The 17,690-nt window shown below is 39.6% G+C and overlaps 1 protein-coding gene across 3 annotated transcripts; it reads left to right on the top strand.

The window, feature by feature from the left end:
• The first annotated feature begins 1,629 nt into the window (after positions 1-1,629).
• On the top strand, positions 1,630-13,818 carry LOC125727743 (LIM/homeobox protein Lhx6-like). 3 transcript variants are annotated; one of them, XM_049004657.1, is made up of 8 exons: positions 1,630-2,094; positions 3,605-3,787; positions 4,239-4,360; positions 10,915-11,132; positions 11,221-11,321; positions 11,640-11,735; positions 11,831-12,005; positions 12,570-13,818. In XM_049004657.1, the coding sequence occupies exons 1-8, from the start codon at positions 2,017-2,019 to the stop codon at positions 12,647-12,649; spliced, it is 1,053 nt and encodes a 350-aa protein (XP_048860614.1). In that variant the 5' UTR covers positions 1,630-2,016; the 3' UTR covers positions 12,650-13,818. The 3 variants fall into 3 exon arrangements, with proteins under 3 accessions (XP_048860614.1, XP_048860612.1, XP_048860623.1); XM_049004655.1 differs by having other exon boundaries at positions 10,912-11,132; XM_049004666.1 differs by lacking the exon at positions 1,630-2,094 and adding an exon at positions 2,963-2,995 and having other exon boundaries at positions 10,912-11,132.
• The last annotated feature ends 3,872 nt before the right edge of the window (positions 13,819-17,690 follow it).

Raw genomic sequence — 17,690 nt, 5'->3', positions numbered from 1 at the left:
TGCACAAGGATCTCCATATAAAAGAGCGCTGCGTTACGTTCGCCCACCCAACAAGCGACGCCAACGTACAAAATCAAATACCGCTTCTGTCGATTTGGTGTTTGTTCTCCACTAAAGGTTTGCCATTGTACAAATGATAAGAATAGTCCTTAACACCTTCAAATATGTACAACAATGTGTTTAATTGCGAAGTAAGCTACGGAAAATAGTTTTGTTTTGCCTCAGTGATTTTTTTGGCAGGTCGTATAAAACAAAAAAATATTGTTTCCTACTAAAATTATGTCAATAAAGGTCAGTATAAATTAGATCTAATTATTAAAATGTAATATTTGAGTTTAGTTTAAAAATATATGATAAAACTCTAATTAAAACTATTGGTCGGCCACTATACAAATTTCCTTTATAATGGCGTTATCTTTTTTTCCTTTGGTGCTGAAAAGTGACACAAGTATTTAATGTAATGTAACTAGTAATTTCTCTAGTACTTCATCACGATAACAAAGCCAAAAGAGAGCAGAAAACCCCATAGACTTTTCATAGATGAAAAGTTGTTATAGTAACAACATATTATTATTATTACTACAACTATTATTATTGATATATTTAATAAATTCTGAAAAATGTGGATTTCATATGTATTTCTTCTCAGCAGATAGGCCTACTATGTAGATATCAGAAGAAAACATCGGAAATATTTAATCAAATATAAAACAAATAGTAAAGTTTTACGAAGCGCAAGGGCTTCTTTCGATTTCAAAACTTTATTTGAAATATACTGAGCCATGTTAATGTCTCGATAATGTCGCTTCTGCTAATTCATTTTAACAGTTTATTTCTATATCTTTAAACAAATTCCCATTAACTGTATCTACTTCTTGCAAATGAAATTTTAATTCGATGGGATGATTATATATAGAAATTGCATAAATGTAAAAACGGTTCGTGCAATTAAAGATTTCATAAATCTTATTATCCAGCATGGTGTTCTAAAAGTATGCCATTTACGGTGTGTAATGTGTAGGATTACAATCTATAACATTTCACCGCAGTCGAGCTGTTCTTGAATTCCTCTCGGAAAGAGAGTAGACGTAGCATATGAAATTCCAAATGAGTTATTATTTTGTCAATTATTCCGCTAGAAAAATTACAACCGCGAGTCTGTCATAGTAGTCAATCATCTTTAAATTAATGTAAGCGCACAAAATATTGTATATAATATTTTATATAAAATGTATTGTGATGTAATGAAAAGTTCTTGTGAAATATCGAGACATTTTCAGAATCTAACTTTTACCCCCATTCTACAACCTTCACTGAAATACGGAACTGGAAAACATTTGCACACTCCGCTACATCCATGTTTCCTATAAATGCTATAATTCATGAAATATGCCTGCTATACTTGAATTTAAGGTAATAACTGTTATTATATAGACATGGTCGTTTAATCCACCCACAGATTATTTTCGGAATTCGGGAATACTATACACACCGATGTTTTTAGGGACTTCAGCTACCCCCCCCCCCTTCCCCCCCCCTTCCCAACCACCCACCTACATCCTACGTGAAATAATCGGTTTCAAAGAAAGTGGAAAGAACGTTCCCTACATCAGTCTGCATCAGTCTATCATAGCCCAGCGCTCTGTCGGAGATAGGGAGCAGATCTGCCAATCCCGCGTCCTTATAATACACTTCCTGTGGTTCAGCAACTCCATCCCCAGATGGAAAAGTGGAAGGAACAATCACAACTGCAATACCTTCTTACTAACAATTTCCTGAAGTCGCCCTCTGTGTGCGCGGACCTTCTACTGAAATAGGAATACATTTTAAAGGGAGTTTGTTTTTATGCATTCCTCTTTCTAGACACGGATTAAATCTGGATTCGCGATGTATTTGTGATACAAAGAATGCACCGATCGGCGGTTACTGTTCAGCATTAAAGCGAAACCATTTAACCTCCTGGAGTCCAGAAGTTCGTAAATCGCTGTGGATTAGCTCGGACTGGATGTATTGGACATGTTTTGGAAAAATGAAGAACTTGCTCCTCTACGAGAGGGACGTAAACGGTTCCGGAAAGGACTTTCTGTAAAAGAGGTAATTCTTTCATCATAATCTGATAGTTAAATTTTGTCGACATATACGGGACCCAATCACTGTTTTCGATTTGCACGGCCTCATAGAAAATAACCAATTCATCAAATCCCTATACGTCATATATGATTTGCAGCTCTGTAAAAAGCTATGCTGAATTAAATTGTCCTTACAACAGATGTAAATCATACATTTGCATTACAGCAACCTTAATTTGATTACGGTACCAACAAGATTAATTGTGTTTGGATATTGAGCAATAAAAGCAAGAGTTTCCTTGAGTTTAAACTTATTGTTCACATTGAATGCTGCCTTAGTCGCTTAGACCGCGTAGTTCATTCTGCATTTATTTGAGCTCAGGCAATCGTTCGTTTTTACGCACGGGGATCTCAGCTGCAGCTGAAACGGCGTATTTTCTTTTCTTTGTGGTATTTGAATAGTTAGGCTTCCTATCCATCCTCTTCAAATCCAATCTATGGTTAGGGAAATTGCAGCTATTGAAAATAGATTGTGGCGATTTTGGGGCGGCCAGATGCCTTCTGTAATTGACAGTTGAAAATGACACTCTATTTTCATTTTCTCAGTGTTTAAATAATTTAAAATTTCTGCTAGTTTATCACAGACTATGGTTGCGTTGGACCATGGCGATGAGGTTAAGCGCTAAAGGATAAAAACAATCCACGTCTGAATTGGCTCATTAAAAAGAACAATATTTAAAATGCTTTTGAAATCTCTGATTATTTTTTGGACGGCTTACATAAATCCATTTGGGTAGGTTTCATTCCCGGAAGAGAAGCCAATGATTTGACTTTGCTTTGAGGCACTGCCATGAAATTTGTTTTGAAAGTGATTTTTCCAGGAGCTATACTCTAAGTGGCCGAAAACCGGTTGCGCGCAGAGGATGGTGAGTGAGAGCGTACAGTGCACTCTTCGGGTTATGAACAAAGCGGATAGACACAATGTATTACTGTATTATTGTGATGTGCTTAAATCGTCTAACACGGGCTATTAAAAATAAACATATAGCTTAGGGTTTTAGTTCAGTTTGACCTCTTAATGCATTTCATCCGAATTCAGTATCAAACTAATTTTCTATAAAAACTCGTGATCTAAATTTTTACATCCATCGATCTTTCAACCGCTTGCCCTATATAGTGAGGGTCGCGAGGTGCTTGGTTTTTGACTGTGGTCAACCTTACTTTATATATTTTTTTCTATAATTGTTTATTCATCCACAAATGACGTTCATAATATTGTTGAAACTTAAAGTCTATTGTTTTACTTTGTATATCTGTCGCTTTTTCAAAACACTAAACGTAGCTTGAAATACAAATATGCAATTGGTTCACCGAGCTGTCACAGCGTCGGTTAAGAATGGCAATGGTCTGTATCGCTTCGGTATACGTAATTCTCCAAGTCCAGAACATCTGAGAGAAACGTTGCAGTCACCTGCAAAAGGAAAGGAAATAAGTGGATTTTCTACTGTTAAATGCCCCGCGTTTCCTCAATGCAGTCTCACTCGAATGGACAATACAAAACGTCGAATATGGAAAAAGAGGATACTGGCTCCTCACCGAGTTCACCGTCCACACCATCCATATGGTCGCCTGCGTCATCCACCTCATCCGTGCTGTCCACTGGGAAGAACACGTGTGCGAATTGTGGGCTGGAGATCCTGGACAGGTACCTGCTTCAGGTGAGGCTATGCGTTAACAACGTCTCTGCTCATTCACTGCAAGCATTTGGTAGACTAATGTAAGCGTATAATTCTTCAATTAAATCACAAATAAATATTCAATTAAGATGGTAAGACGACAGAAGAAAATTACCAGATTAGTTAATATTTTATTTTGTAAATGAAATAAATTGATACGCTACATTGGATACTGTTGATCATTGCAATCTGGGGCCTCCACATAGCGCATTATTAGCGTAGCTTCCGATTTCAAGCGTTTCTCTGCGGTCATTCGATTAACTGAAAGAAATGTTACAAAATCAAAGCACATTAGTTTTTTTTTTTAAAAAAATATATAGCATATTAGCAAAATAACAGCAGTACTTTACATTATTTCGCTATTTCTATAGTTATTACATATAACGGAGAACGATGCAATATTTTATACTAATGTTTTGGCTTTTCTGAACAGGTGAACAATTTGATCTGGCACGTGAGGTGTCTGGAGTGTTCGGTCTGCAGGACGTCGCTACGTCAGCACAACACCTGCTACGTCAAAAACAGAGAGATTTACTGTAAAATGGATTATTACAGGTAGGTAAGTTTTACATTTCTGCAATATTAAACAATGTTTTAATTTCAGTGAAATTAAATCCACGGCTTAAGGTTGCAGCTTTGTGAGAGCTAAGGTTCCCGCTTTTTAATCGTATCACTCACAGAAAACACACTTAAGCGTCGCAGTGAATGAGTGGGCTCGCGTACAAGAAATATTTAAGAATTTCTATACAACGTATATTTGTTTTTAAATAAGTATAACGTTTAATCTATGAATAATTGCATTAGGTCTATTTTACACGTTAAATACGATTAAAAGAAAATCACAATTGGGGTTGATTCTCTTCCATGTAAAAAAATGTACAATTGCAACGAAACTAAACTTTTTGCCTTCTGTCACTAACTGAAGCGCACGTTCCCTTTCACTATACAAGCTCGGGGGGGGGGAGGTCTGTATTAAGTCACGTGCCTGGACATGGCCAAAACCAATATTACAGTATTTAGAAAACCGAACATAAAGAACAAAACTAAACTCTTTGTATTTGTTACACAGTAACAAGTAAATATCCAAAACATGTGAATAATTCATAAAATAAGAATTATATAACAACAGTAGCTTATATACAGGCATAGGAATATACAAATATTGCATATAACTATTAATCAGGATTGAAGTGACGTCTGCCTTGATAAGTAGCGGAGGAGAGAGTTTGAAATGGGAGGGACACGACTTAATAATTAAAATACAAAAGTCTATTTATTGGTTAGATGAATATGGGCAAATTAAATATTGAGGGACACACGTCCCCCCCAGCAGGGACGTCGGAGGTATATGAATACCCTGACAGATTCAGGGACCCCAGCACTTTACAAGTCCTTAAACACGTAAATTTATAAAATTATATAATGTAAGGGCGGGGCAAGGAGTCCCAAGGTGACATTTTGTCAGGGACTCCAGAATATCTGGCTACCTCACCCGTTCCTACGCCACTGGCCTTGACAACAGACCCGGCAGGCGAATCACTTAGGCCTGTAGGCTAAGCGACTGCGGTCGATTAAAATGATTTTTAAATAGGTTCAAATGACTTAGTGCGTCCTCCTGATCCTAAATTGCAGCACCTTTACTGGCGCTCCTGCGAAAGTGTGATAGACAGCGATACTTCCTCTAGATGTTTTTTGACGTAAAACTTTAAATTCGTCCGAGTGGATCGTGAAACGCTCCGTTTTTTCGTACACATACATACAGATACCGCTGTTTTGGTTTAAGTGGCGATCCTGTTAATCGGCGACAAGCGCGTCCACGCTGCATGCATTATTTTTGCACGACACGGAAGCAGATTTCTCAAGTTTTGGGAGGTAAATAAGCCGAAAATAAATAGACGCACGCTAGTGAAGGATCTGTCCCGCACATTTGTAAAATATGACGAATATACATGCAATTATAAAGGTGATGAGGACTAGTAGGTTAAGAATATAAAATTGAATGCCTTACAAAAAAAGATTGCTATTCAAGTATATAAGTTAAGTAACCTGAAGTATGTGAATGGACAATTCCGATTATTTACAATTTTATTTCACTTTTCCAAAACAGGAATCTGCCGTCACACATCTGCCGGAATACGTAAAATGCACTTGTAACCAGTTAAGAGGATCACTAAATTAACCGTAACAACAGTACTACGTACAGTATAGCCTACTGGCTAATATAACTGATACAGCGCGTTCAAAAGAACTTACATAGCCAGAGCACACATTGCCCGTGTCTTAATTAGATGTGTTCAATTATTTTATAGATTTATTTGTGTGTGTGTAGGTCTATATATGTAATTTACACATCTGAAATAGCCATACGTAAGCTGGTTTATTTTTCATAAATTGTTGACTTCATTAGACGTTGAATGGTACTAGTAACACCAACACATAATAATTTACAAAATAGGGCAACACTATAGGTAAAAAATAATTTGTTTCTCGAAACAGCTAATCGGTGGTTTATTACATGCAGGAAAAGAATATTTATTATGGCGTTTTAACTTAATTATATAAATGCGGTTTGTTCGCTATAGTCCTATAGACCATATTTTACCAAAGTAAGAAATACTAACCACAACATAGTAATTTAAATTCTACTTTATATCAAAGTGTATTCTATTTTAATGTGCACTATAATCTTATATTACAACGTTAAACAACATCATAATTTTAGACTTTTTCAAATAAGATTAGTGAAACTACAAATTTAAATCTACGTAAATAAACTATAAATTTCAAAGATAAAATCAATGACCTTGTTATACCTGTAATGTTGTTAATTTTCGTTGTTTATATTATCTGTACCGATCCAGCTTATATATAATGTATTGTATTTATATATAATGCATTGTATTTATATATATAATGCATTGTATTTATATAAGGGGCGGCATGGTGGCGCAGTGGTTAGCACTGTTGCCTCACACCTCTGGTACCTGGGTTCGAATCTCCGCCTGGGTCACATGTGTGTGGAGTTTGCATGTTCTCCCCATGTCGTCGTGGGGTTTCCTCCGGGTACTCCGGTTTCCCCCCACAGTCCAAAAACATGCTGAGGCTAATTGGATTTGCTAAATTGCCCATAGGTGTGTATGTGTGAGTGAATGGTGTGTGAGTGTGCCCTGCGATGGGCTGGCCCCCCATCCTGGGTTGTTCCCAGCCTCGTGCCCATTGCTTCCGGGATAGGCTCCGGACCCCCCGTGACCCAATAGGATAAGCGGTTTGGAAAATGGATGGATGGATGGATGTATTTATATATAATGTAATGTATCCTAAACCTTATAGTTGTATATAATGATCTTAAATATGAGCACAAGAAACAGCAAATACCAAACTTTTTTTTATCAAAATGAAAAATGTATTTAACCAAAATGAAAAGGAAATATTAGCTTCCGTAAAACATAATGTTCTGTTAGGAATAAAAACTTATTTGCTTAGATTTAAATTTCTAAAGTGTAATTTTAAATACATACATCTCTACATAATTTTAACACTGAATAAATAATGTATTTACGAAAAGTTTATAAACAGTTTAACAAGGAATATTCTATATCAATTAATGAAAACGCGTTATTGCATTTATATTAGTATTATGTAAATAATAAATACAATTTATTTTTATTTTTCTATTATTATAAATGTTTTACGAGATTTTGTTTTTGGAGAAATCAAAGACAAAATGTAATTTATATGTACAAAAAATGTCTGATGTGAGTTACATAATATTTCAGGAAATGTAATTAATTTAATTTAACTTAAGTCTATATTACAAATAGTATAACAGGCGTAGTAATTTATATTAAGTGAGGGTAAATAGGTAGCAGATGATGGTGGTAACTGGGATCCGGGATGGAGGAGGTACCTGGCCAGACAGGGGAGAATGGGCTGCTTCTTCCTCTTCTTAAAAATAACAATATAAATAGGCTGGTACACACCCATGCTAACTCCTGGGCACCAGTAGCTACATAACAACATATAAACATATACTCATTCAGGGATGTGGATCTGGTTATGGAGAGTAAGGATATGTCCCTACCGATGCTGTGGGAGTACTGTGTGTTTTGGGGGGGGGGGGGTGGGTTCAGGGGCGATTTGGTCCCTACCGATGCTGTGGGAGTACTGTGTGTTTTGGGGGGTGGGTTCAGGGGCGATTTGGTCCCTACCGATGCTGTGGGAGTACTGTGTGTTTTGGGGGGTGGGTTCAGGGGCGATTTGGTCCCTACCGATGTTGAAATAAGTTCTGCATCCTAGTATTTGTTGCAGTTTGGCAGCTTCAGACTTGGTGTTTTCTGATTGCGGTGAAAGGGTTTGGGGCCCTAACCTCTGATAAATTGGCTGCAACATGCCAACACATCTAGGTTTGTTGGTATTTTTTTTTGCAGTTTTTTATATTTCCAAATAATAGTCAAAGGGTTGATTGTACGACTCGCAAAGAGACTGTATTTCTGCAAGGTGAGAAGCTGGCGTGCATGTGGCAATGAATGAGCTTTGCGGAGGGAAAGCAGGTATATGCGTTTTAGGGGTGGGGGGCAGTCTGTCTACTCCAGATGGGTGTTTTCACTGAGGTACGCCAGAAAGTGACCAGTAGTCAGGAATGGGGGGGCGGGGGGGGGGGGCAACTCTTCACGTGAGACTGACAGCTCAACTGATGATGTGTAATTGCAGGAAACTGAAATGTGTTTAGACTTCGCAGCAGTATGCAGGGTGTAGCGTGTCTGTAGACCAAAGCTGACTGCAGCCACACGGGAGGTAGATAGTTGGTGGAAGGTGGCGGCAGCTTCAGGTGCCCCCTTGTTTACAGGCAGCAATCGAGAGTGACAAAGCAAGGCTACAGACACAAAGGCCCCTGCATCTCCCTCCTAGGAACCAGTGCATAAGTAGTTCTAATCTCCAAGTACCATCCGTACAGACTGTATATAATTATTGTCTATAGGTTCAATGTGGGGGAGGGGGTTCCACTAGACTATCCACCCACCCCCCCTTTACTAGGAAGCGTAAAATAAAGGGGAACATCCTGGATATTATGTGCAATTTAGAGACATCTGTGGAGGAAACTCACTGGGCACAGACAACCCGCCTCCATGCTAATAGGTTAGATCTGTTTTTATGTAAGTTTTTCTGTTTTTATGTAAATATATAAATAGAATCAATAAGGTGTGTAGAACTGGGAAAAAAACATCAGAACATAAAGTGTGAGGTCTGTGTCTTTTATTGTAACCCTTTCCAGTTAGAAATCATTGGGCGCATTTCGTGTATCAAAGCCTAAACCTTTGCTGCAGCCTGGGTGCCTCTCTGAGTGACAGGCTGATGCCTCATTGGTAAAAAAGGGAGAGAAAGAGGCACAGCATTGGACGAGGCAGCAATATGACCACATTGTAGGTGCTTTAACCGTTGTGGATCAAAAATCAGCAGAAACAGGAAGTGTGTAAAAAAGGGAGGGGCTTGAAGTCGTCCACTCTTTATTAAGATGGTTAGATATTGGCACACGAATTCTCAAAAGCAATCTTATTAATCTGCAGGACAAATTAAAAGAGCGCAAAATGGGGGCATGGGGAGAATTCAGTAATAAGCTTCTGTAAAACATGTAACCTGGCTGTTGAGGCGAGTGCTAAGCATGACTTAATGCAGGCTGAACATTTAAAGCTAATTATTATATTATATTATATTATATTATATTATATTATATTATATTAAAACCCAATCATTTAAATTCAATGAAAGAACAGCCCAGGATAAAGACAATCTAAGCCAAAAGTGAATTAAATATAAATGCAGATATAATGTAGGTCTATATGAGTGTAGCTACTGTTAACTTGGGTTAAACCAAGGAAACCACACAATTTATTTTGACTGCAGCGCCAGTAATGACTTTTCTTGACGAGTCCCATGAAAGATTGAACTGAGAGAACTTTAAATGAATATTTTGATTAAATTTCCTAAATGGATGATGAATGAAACATATTAGTAGACTATTACCTGCAGAGTCCCTTGTCTGACATAAAAGAAATATGCTTTATTTTTCCTGTGAAGCCGCTCAGAGTGTCGAACCCTGTTATATTATGCGTGTCACTGCAACTCCTGTGTGACCCACCAGTCACTTGCCAGCAGCCTCGGCCAGGCAGCCCAGACGCTGCTCTCTCTGTCTTCAATGATCTCTTTCAGGGAAACGTGTGTTTGAGTACTTCGCTTTTACATAAGACTGTTTTGATTGCTGCAGTTTTGGGAATGTTTGTACAAATCTTAATACATTAACTTTGATTTCAACTCCCCTGAAACAAATGACATACAGTCACTGGGCCAGTGCTGTTGCTTACAGCTAGGCAACTGAGATGGTGGAGGGGCGATGAAGGGGCAGACCAGTAGCAAATCTGAAACAGCTTACTGGGCACCCAGTACACTCCACTTCCTCAGGTACCCCTATGATGCCAACCAGCATTTACGCATTTCCATTCTACTTCTCCGAACTTCCTTTGGTGCATCTTAAAATGTAATGAGTAATTAAATACTCCGCAGTTAGTTACAGTATGACCTTACAGATGGTCCAGTTCTCTCCAGTCTGCCCTCCTAAAGTTGCTTGTGTAATCAGCATGGGTGCTGTTGGGCTCATCTTGGTGCAAACAGTTAGTCAAGGGGGGGCTAGTGTGTGGCTCAGTGGGATAGGATGGGACTGGACACTATCCCTATGATCAGAAGGCTGCTGGTTCAAATTCTATGATTTGAGAGTAGAGTGGTTTAACCCCAGTTGCAACAGAGACGGTCTGACCCTGATTTCTCGATTATTTTGGATAAACATCTGCTAAATACATTAATGAGTCCAAACACTCGAGTTCATGTGAACTGGCATCTGTAAATTGGACTCAGTGTGTGAGTGTGTATCTTGGTAATGCATAGGCACCCTGTTGCTGAGGTCCCCTACCTAGTGCCATGAGTTTCCAGGGATGGGCTCTGGGCTCCCTGTGATTCTGTATCAGATGAATGAGGGTCAGGGTTGCGAGGCTGGAGACTAGCCGTCACGATTTCCCAGAAACCCCTGCTGCTAGCCCGCCCTTTCTCCCTCGCAGTAGGTTCGGTACGAGGTGTGCCCATTGCAGACGCCACATCCACGCGAGCGACTGGGTGCGGAGGGCCAGGGGACACGCCTACCACCTGGCGTGCTTCGCCTGCTTCTCCTGCAAGCGCCCCCTCTCCACAGGGGAGGAGTTCGGCCTGGTGGAGGACAAGGTGCTGTGCAGGAGCCATTACGCGGCCACGCTGGAGAGCTTGGAGTGTGCAACTGGAAATGGTGAGGACCATCTCAGATAGCCGTGGTCGTCCGGGATCCCAACGGGGGCCGGACCTGTAGGGTTTACGTGTTGTTTACCGGTACATAGGCAACGGGATCGTTTTGGACGGGGCAGAAGCATCGGAGCTGGTCTGTCAGCCCAAGCCAGCCAAAAGAGCACGCACCTCCTTCACGGCGGACCAGCTGCAGGTAGGATGTGCGGTGGATGTGCGTGAGCGAGTGATGCGTCGCAGGTGCCAACTAGTGCGAACGAGCAGCGGCGTAAGTGCTGTTGAGAGATAGCCGCATGATTTATTGCGCGTTTGGAAATGCGCACGGGTGCCGCTGACAGATTGCAGTGCAAGACTCTCTGTTTGGGTATCTGCCCAGCTTATGTAGGGAGTGCGTCTTTTATTCATGCGTGCACACGGCTAACACAAGGGGACAGTGTGGTTCACTCTGAACAGTATGCATTAGCACATGCAATACACGGGCGCCAATGTGTGACTGATTCAGGTCTGCGAACAGGTGATGCAGGCGCAGTTTGCCCAGGACAACAACCCGGATGCACAGACCCTGCAGAAGCTGGCGGAGCTGACCGGGCTGAGCAGAAGAGTGATCCAGGTGATCATCATCATGTGACTCTTTAAGGCCTCACAGTGTATGCGATGAATTAATTCCAGACAAAGCGTTTTTTCATGCCATTGCATTCTTCCTAGGTCTGGTTTCAAAACTGCAGGGCAAGGCACAAAAAGCACTCCCCCCAGCTCCACAGGCCCTCGCAGCCCAGCCCACAGACCCGTTTGGTGCCATGCCTGCCTGAGGATTTCCATTACTTACCGTTTGGCAGCCCCGAGAGAGCGCGTATGCTAGCTCTGCACGGATACATCGAGAGTGAGCAACAGCTTCTCCCCTCCATACCCATCCTCATCCTCGATTCCCTTGTCCCTCCGTAATTTCAAGCTTCAAGTTTTATTATCAAACGAGTTCCAAGGAAGACAGTGAAATTCTTATGGCACACTTGCAGGATATGGAACAGGTGCAACGGGGGATCAGACACACAGTAGAGTAATGCAACCCAAGACAATGCAAGACAAACATTTGTGAAATACAAAACAGGGCACTGCAAGACAAAGAGCAGTGCAATACAAAACAGGGCACTGCACGACAAAGAGCAGTGCAATACAAAACAAGACAATGCAAGACAAACATTTGTGCAATACAAAACAGGGCACTGCAAGACAAAGAGCAGTGCAATACAAAACAAAACACTACTATAAAAATAAGTAAATAAGTAAATAATAAGTAATAACAAAAATTACAGACCACCTCTAAAACTGCAGGCATCAATCCTAAGTCAACTCTTGACAGTTCACAGATGTGTCGATATAAAGTGTGTTTGAGTAAGTAGCCCTGATACACTGTGCTTTAACTGTGACCCTGTGCTGCCCCCTGCAGGTCAACCCTTCTCTGTGCTGACTGCTCACACCCGACCCCGTCAGGTCCTCACCCTGCCCCAGCTGCCAATCAGCCGTTAGCTGCCACAGGAAAAGGCTCCCGTCTGTGTTGACAGTGACTGAGCTGAGCTCTTTGCAGTCTCGTTTCAACTGGGAACTTTTGAGATACAGAAGAACTTTTCAGATGGAGTGGACCTTCCCTGCCTGTACTCAAATGGTCTCCCCATTTATTGAGCTTACAGTCCAGGATTCTCATATCACAGTCTTATTCTAAAGGCTCCTCAGTCGACACCAGACCAATGTGTCCCTTCCACACCCTGTACTGTGGTTGTGCGCAAAGCCTCCACCATCTCTGCAGTCTCACATGCAAACCTTAGCAAGGTGGTGAGATGCTTGTTCCTGGTCAGACACCACCAGGGTTTTGGCTGCTGGTTATACAAATGGGAGCCCATCACATGGATATCTGCTGATGACAGACTGTCTCATGACATTCCTCAGGAGTTGCATTTGCCCATAATTAATGTTTATGTTGTCCATTATTCATAATATCCATATTTCACAGGGAAAACATGATTTACTTGTACTGCATGTGAGTAGAAGCATATATTATTCTCCTTGGAATTCATACTTAACCCAAATAGCCTTGTCTACAGTCCATAGAAAAAAAGCCTCAATCTTTTATTTCCTTACATGTTTGACATTTCGTAATTATTTTAACTGACAATTTGTTCTGAAGTTCCTAAATATTCTAATTTATTTATTCAATTTGATCACTTAAGGAGCATGGATTAGTGCATGTATGAACTTCCTACCATTTTGAAGCACTTGTGAATTTTGACTCATACCATATACCATCTGTCCCTGACTCAGAAATCAGGTTTTTTATGTATCAAACTAAACTTGGTAGCACTTTGCCTCGTCTCATTCGGAATGCCAAAGCCATTACGTAGTCAAAGAAAAGGGGCGATTCTTTAAATGACCTCTCGAAGTGGAAGATGGATGATACTTCAGCTGTGAGCTGCTCCAGGACTAATGGAGAGCCGATCGCGAATATCGGTAATGAGTAAAATAAGGCAGCACGTGCCTCTCTGCTGGAAGGGAGAGCGGACACTTAGCACATGCGAACGGCTCACTGTCAACCAACGGCGCAACCGTGGACTGAAGTCAAGGCGGCTTCTGCATGATCAACCCATTTACTGTCACTGTTACCATATTTTCTGTACAACATTAAATTAAACCAATCAAAACTAGCATTATTTCATATAGATCTCAATGATTCATTATGAAATTCCAGTCTATTTCCATATTGCATGTTGCAAACGAAGTAATTTAGCGAGTATACACTGGAAACGTGCCTCCTTGTGGAACTACACATGAGTAGACTGGAGTTTCATGCGTGCTTTTGTGAGTATTGCCCTTTTTGTGAGTCCTATACAAGCTTCACCACCACTCCCCAGCAAATTAGGCGGCACTAGTTTTTTGAGATAGACAGTTGAGTGCGAAACAGCGAGCGTCTTGTCAGGAAGGAAATAATCAAAATCGGTAAGCAAGTTCTCGGCGTATTTCATGGGTCACTGTGCCCAATAATGACTTCGCTGCTGTCATTTCCAGAGTGGAGCTGACTTTCAGCCCGCATGATGGGACTGATCTCATTGCCAGGGCCTATGGTTTCCGAAGAAACGCGCTCACCCACCTTATTTAATACACCCAGGCGGTCACTGAAGAGTTTTAACTCTACATTCGAATGTGAACACATACATGTGTAATTATACAGCGATTGGATGCATTATTTTCAACGGAACATTACGCACAATCATAATCAGACATCGAAAGATTTTTGATCTATGGGAAATTACAGGTTCAAAGTTTTTAATGTAAAAATGTCCAAATAAAATATTCCATAAGTATTATAAATTTTTAATATTAGGCCTATACGTTTTGCTTTAAAATTTCAGGTTATATTTTCTAAAACCTTTGTTCTTATTATAGTTGTTAAAATAAAACTATGAGTGTAACATAAGTAAACAAAACCATATACACCATGCTCACAAAATACACCAGACTGGTGTATTTGCATGCGGGATTCAGTTAACGTGCACGGCATAGCGTTTGGAGGCGAGGTTAGTGGAGGCACTGTTGGGTGCGGTTTAATATTTTAAGCATTTGCACGCGGGCAATTCAACACGTTTCCCCATTTTTCAAACGCGTATGATGACGGCTATTGTGCCGTCAGCTGTTAAGAGTGAAAAGATGCATCAATTCCAGAAACAGCCGGCGTGTTTCCCTTCACAGTGTGCAGCTGCGCACACTTGAGCGCCTTGTCTCAGACCTAATCTGCTTTTCTAAGTAGGCTTTACGTTCCATTGCTATTATGTACGATGGCTTTAAGCCTTGTCAATTGACATATTATTTATTTAACATATCGTTTCCCCAGGAACCAATGTACCTTGCGACTGTTTAGGCAATCAAATGAGCGGCTTTCAGGGTCCCGCTAATGAAACATGGTCTTTTAACATGATGCGATGCCACCCGCCCGGATCGCCGGGCGACAATCAAGAAACGAAAATTATTTAATTGCTATTCAAACTCAACACGAATTTAGTAAGGAACTATCACACAGTTCCTGATTGCAATTATCATCAGCGCAAGCTAATGACTTTTACTGCCATCTGCCCTCAGACCACATTTGATTGCTTAATTAAGCCTAATAACCAAATTTATAAACCTTTTAAAGTATATCTGAAATATGCCTAATCAGTACCATTAAACGTTAAAGATTAACTGTTCTCCAATGAGGTCCGTCAGAATGCGAAAACAGATTTAATACAAAGGGACACCTGGCAGATTTAAGATTAGGACGACGGGGTAAAGGGTCCTCGTTAAAAAGTATTTTTCTTAATCTCTAAATAAGTTATGCAAATTAGCCTTAAAGGGCCAATTTTAAACCGTCATTTCCTATCAGTCAGTAATATTTAATTCAAGCTACACAGACTGTTGATGTTGGTGATATCTTGTTACAAAGTTAACTAAACACTAGGATAAAAAAAAAAATCCCCCGAAGTCCGTATTCCTGTTCACATTAAAATATAGCCAACTGAAACCTTGAATAATGACTGGCTACATGGCAGTCATATATATTGTTTAAGTGATACATTTGTTTCCAATTATTACATTGACCCTTCTGTTGTCCAGGCTCCTAGCTGTCCGGAGACTGTGTGTATGTAGGTGTTCTATACCATACAAAAAAACATCACGAGGTCTTAGCAGGGAGGTAAACTGAACAGGCTGCAGTCCAGAAGGAGTGTCTCCATACCTGTGCTAAAGTATCATTTATCTCTGACAAAATGCAAAACAATTAGACACAATGTGTCCCGTATGCTCATGAATATAACACAGGTCTGCTTACCATTGCCAAATGCTGTATGTATATAACTTTTTTTATTACGGATACTGTTGCATTGCATATGCAGCGTTGTTATGGGTAGATCTCAAATCCCAAAGCCCTGACATATTTCCGAGGTCCAGCTCTTCCTTCACCCTGTTCTCCTACATCTTTTTCCAGCTAGTCTGGTCTTCGAATGGGTACCTCATTCCTACCACAGGAATTAGAGTTAAACCACAGTCATTCCTTGTCCCTGACATCGCCCAGTACTGTATGGAGTTGAAACTGTATTGACCATGTTTAGCAAGGAAACGTTTGGCTCTTAGAGTGAAATTTTCACTGAAAACCTGACAGACTCGATTCTCTTCAAATCAAAGATCCCAGAGTTAAAGCACTCGTCAACGGAAAAATGTGTTTTACATTTTCTTCTAAATACAAAAAGTTTGATCAACTCCAGTATGATACATGAAGGCTAACCCCAGACTAGCTTGAAAGTTATCAGTTTACTTACCATTATAAACATTTTAAACATCCTCAGTAATGTAGCTTTAAGAATTAATGAAACGACTTCTCACACATGACACACGTCACGTGTCTAAACAAAAACGTATAAAAATAAAAAATACTTAAAACTGTTCACTTGTCACTAACTTGATTCAATCGATTACATTTTAAACTAAGCCTTGCTCCATATATCAAATGAATCTTTTAGGGTAAGATTAAGTAGATTAGTTAACAGTTAATAGCAATATAAAAAAAAACGAAATTGCTTGAAAAGGTTTTAGCTCTTGCAGGAGGCAACAGTACTATATTTCGAAAAGGAGTTCAAAATGGAACTCCAGAAAAGAATAATAAAATAGAAAAAAATACCAAAATGAAAACCAAAAATTACTCTGCGGCCCTTTCAACGCACTTGAAAGAATTAAGTCTCTTAAAATACTGTTGGTCGACACACATTAATGGTCAAAACATGAATCGAACCTTCAACGGCAGGTGAGCCAAACAAAAATTCATTTCCCTTTGGTGACCTCACCAATTTTTCAAGTCCTCATTTAAAATTCCATCAGTTTTGATGTTTTTCACACAACTTCTTAAACCACTTCTTGGCTGAAATTTCCTGGTTATGAGAGCATTCTTGGAATGTTACATTTTACATTCTTGAAAATAAAATGTGGAAATTTTCTGTTTTGGGAAATCTTTTACTTAGGTAACAGAGAACAGACATGATGCAATATGCATTAGGTCTGCCTTGTTAGATAATAACATTATAGGAAGCTTAGGATAGTGTTTAAGATTAATGTAAATATTTCTACAACAGTAGCAGAATATTCTAAGAAACTCTTTCTTGAAACCTGTTCCATTCTAAAGAAACATCCTCAACATATTCAGGTGATGTAATTTTTAAGATGATATTTCACATAAAATGTCAATCTTTATAGACTGTTCTATGGAGTACTAATAATTTGTGATTTTCAAATTTCAGTTGCTATAAATGGATTTTTTCTTTTGTTGTCTTCGCTTGCTTTTGTCATAACATAAAATATTTTGTCATAGATATTTTGTACATTCGCCGTGTCGTACATTGTTTCTTCTTTGGCAAGTTACCATTACTTAGGAAATATTGCAATATAACACTTATGTAAAACTACACATAAATAACTCTCCATCACAATGTGGCCAAAATTATCTGCAGGATTCCAAAGTTTTGATGTAGACAATCTAACTGAAGGCTGTATATAA

This window comes from Brienomyrus brachyistius, chromosome 2 (genome assembly GCF_023856365.1).
Source record: "Brienomyrus brachyistius isolate T26 chromosome 2, BBRACH_0.4, whole genome shotgun sequence".
In the NCBI taxonomy this organism is placed as follows: Eukaryota; Metazoa; Chordata; class Actinopteri; order Osteoglossiformes; family Mormyridae; genus Brienomyrus; species Brienomyrus brachyistius.
Note: the sequence above shows the minus strand (reverse complement) of the source record. Positions and strands in the feature narration are given on the sequence as shown.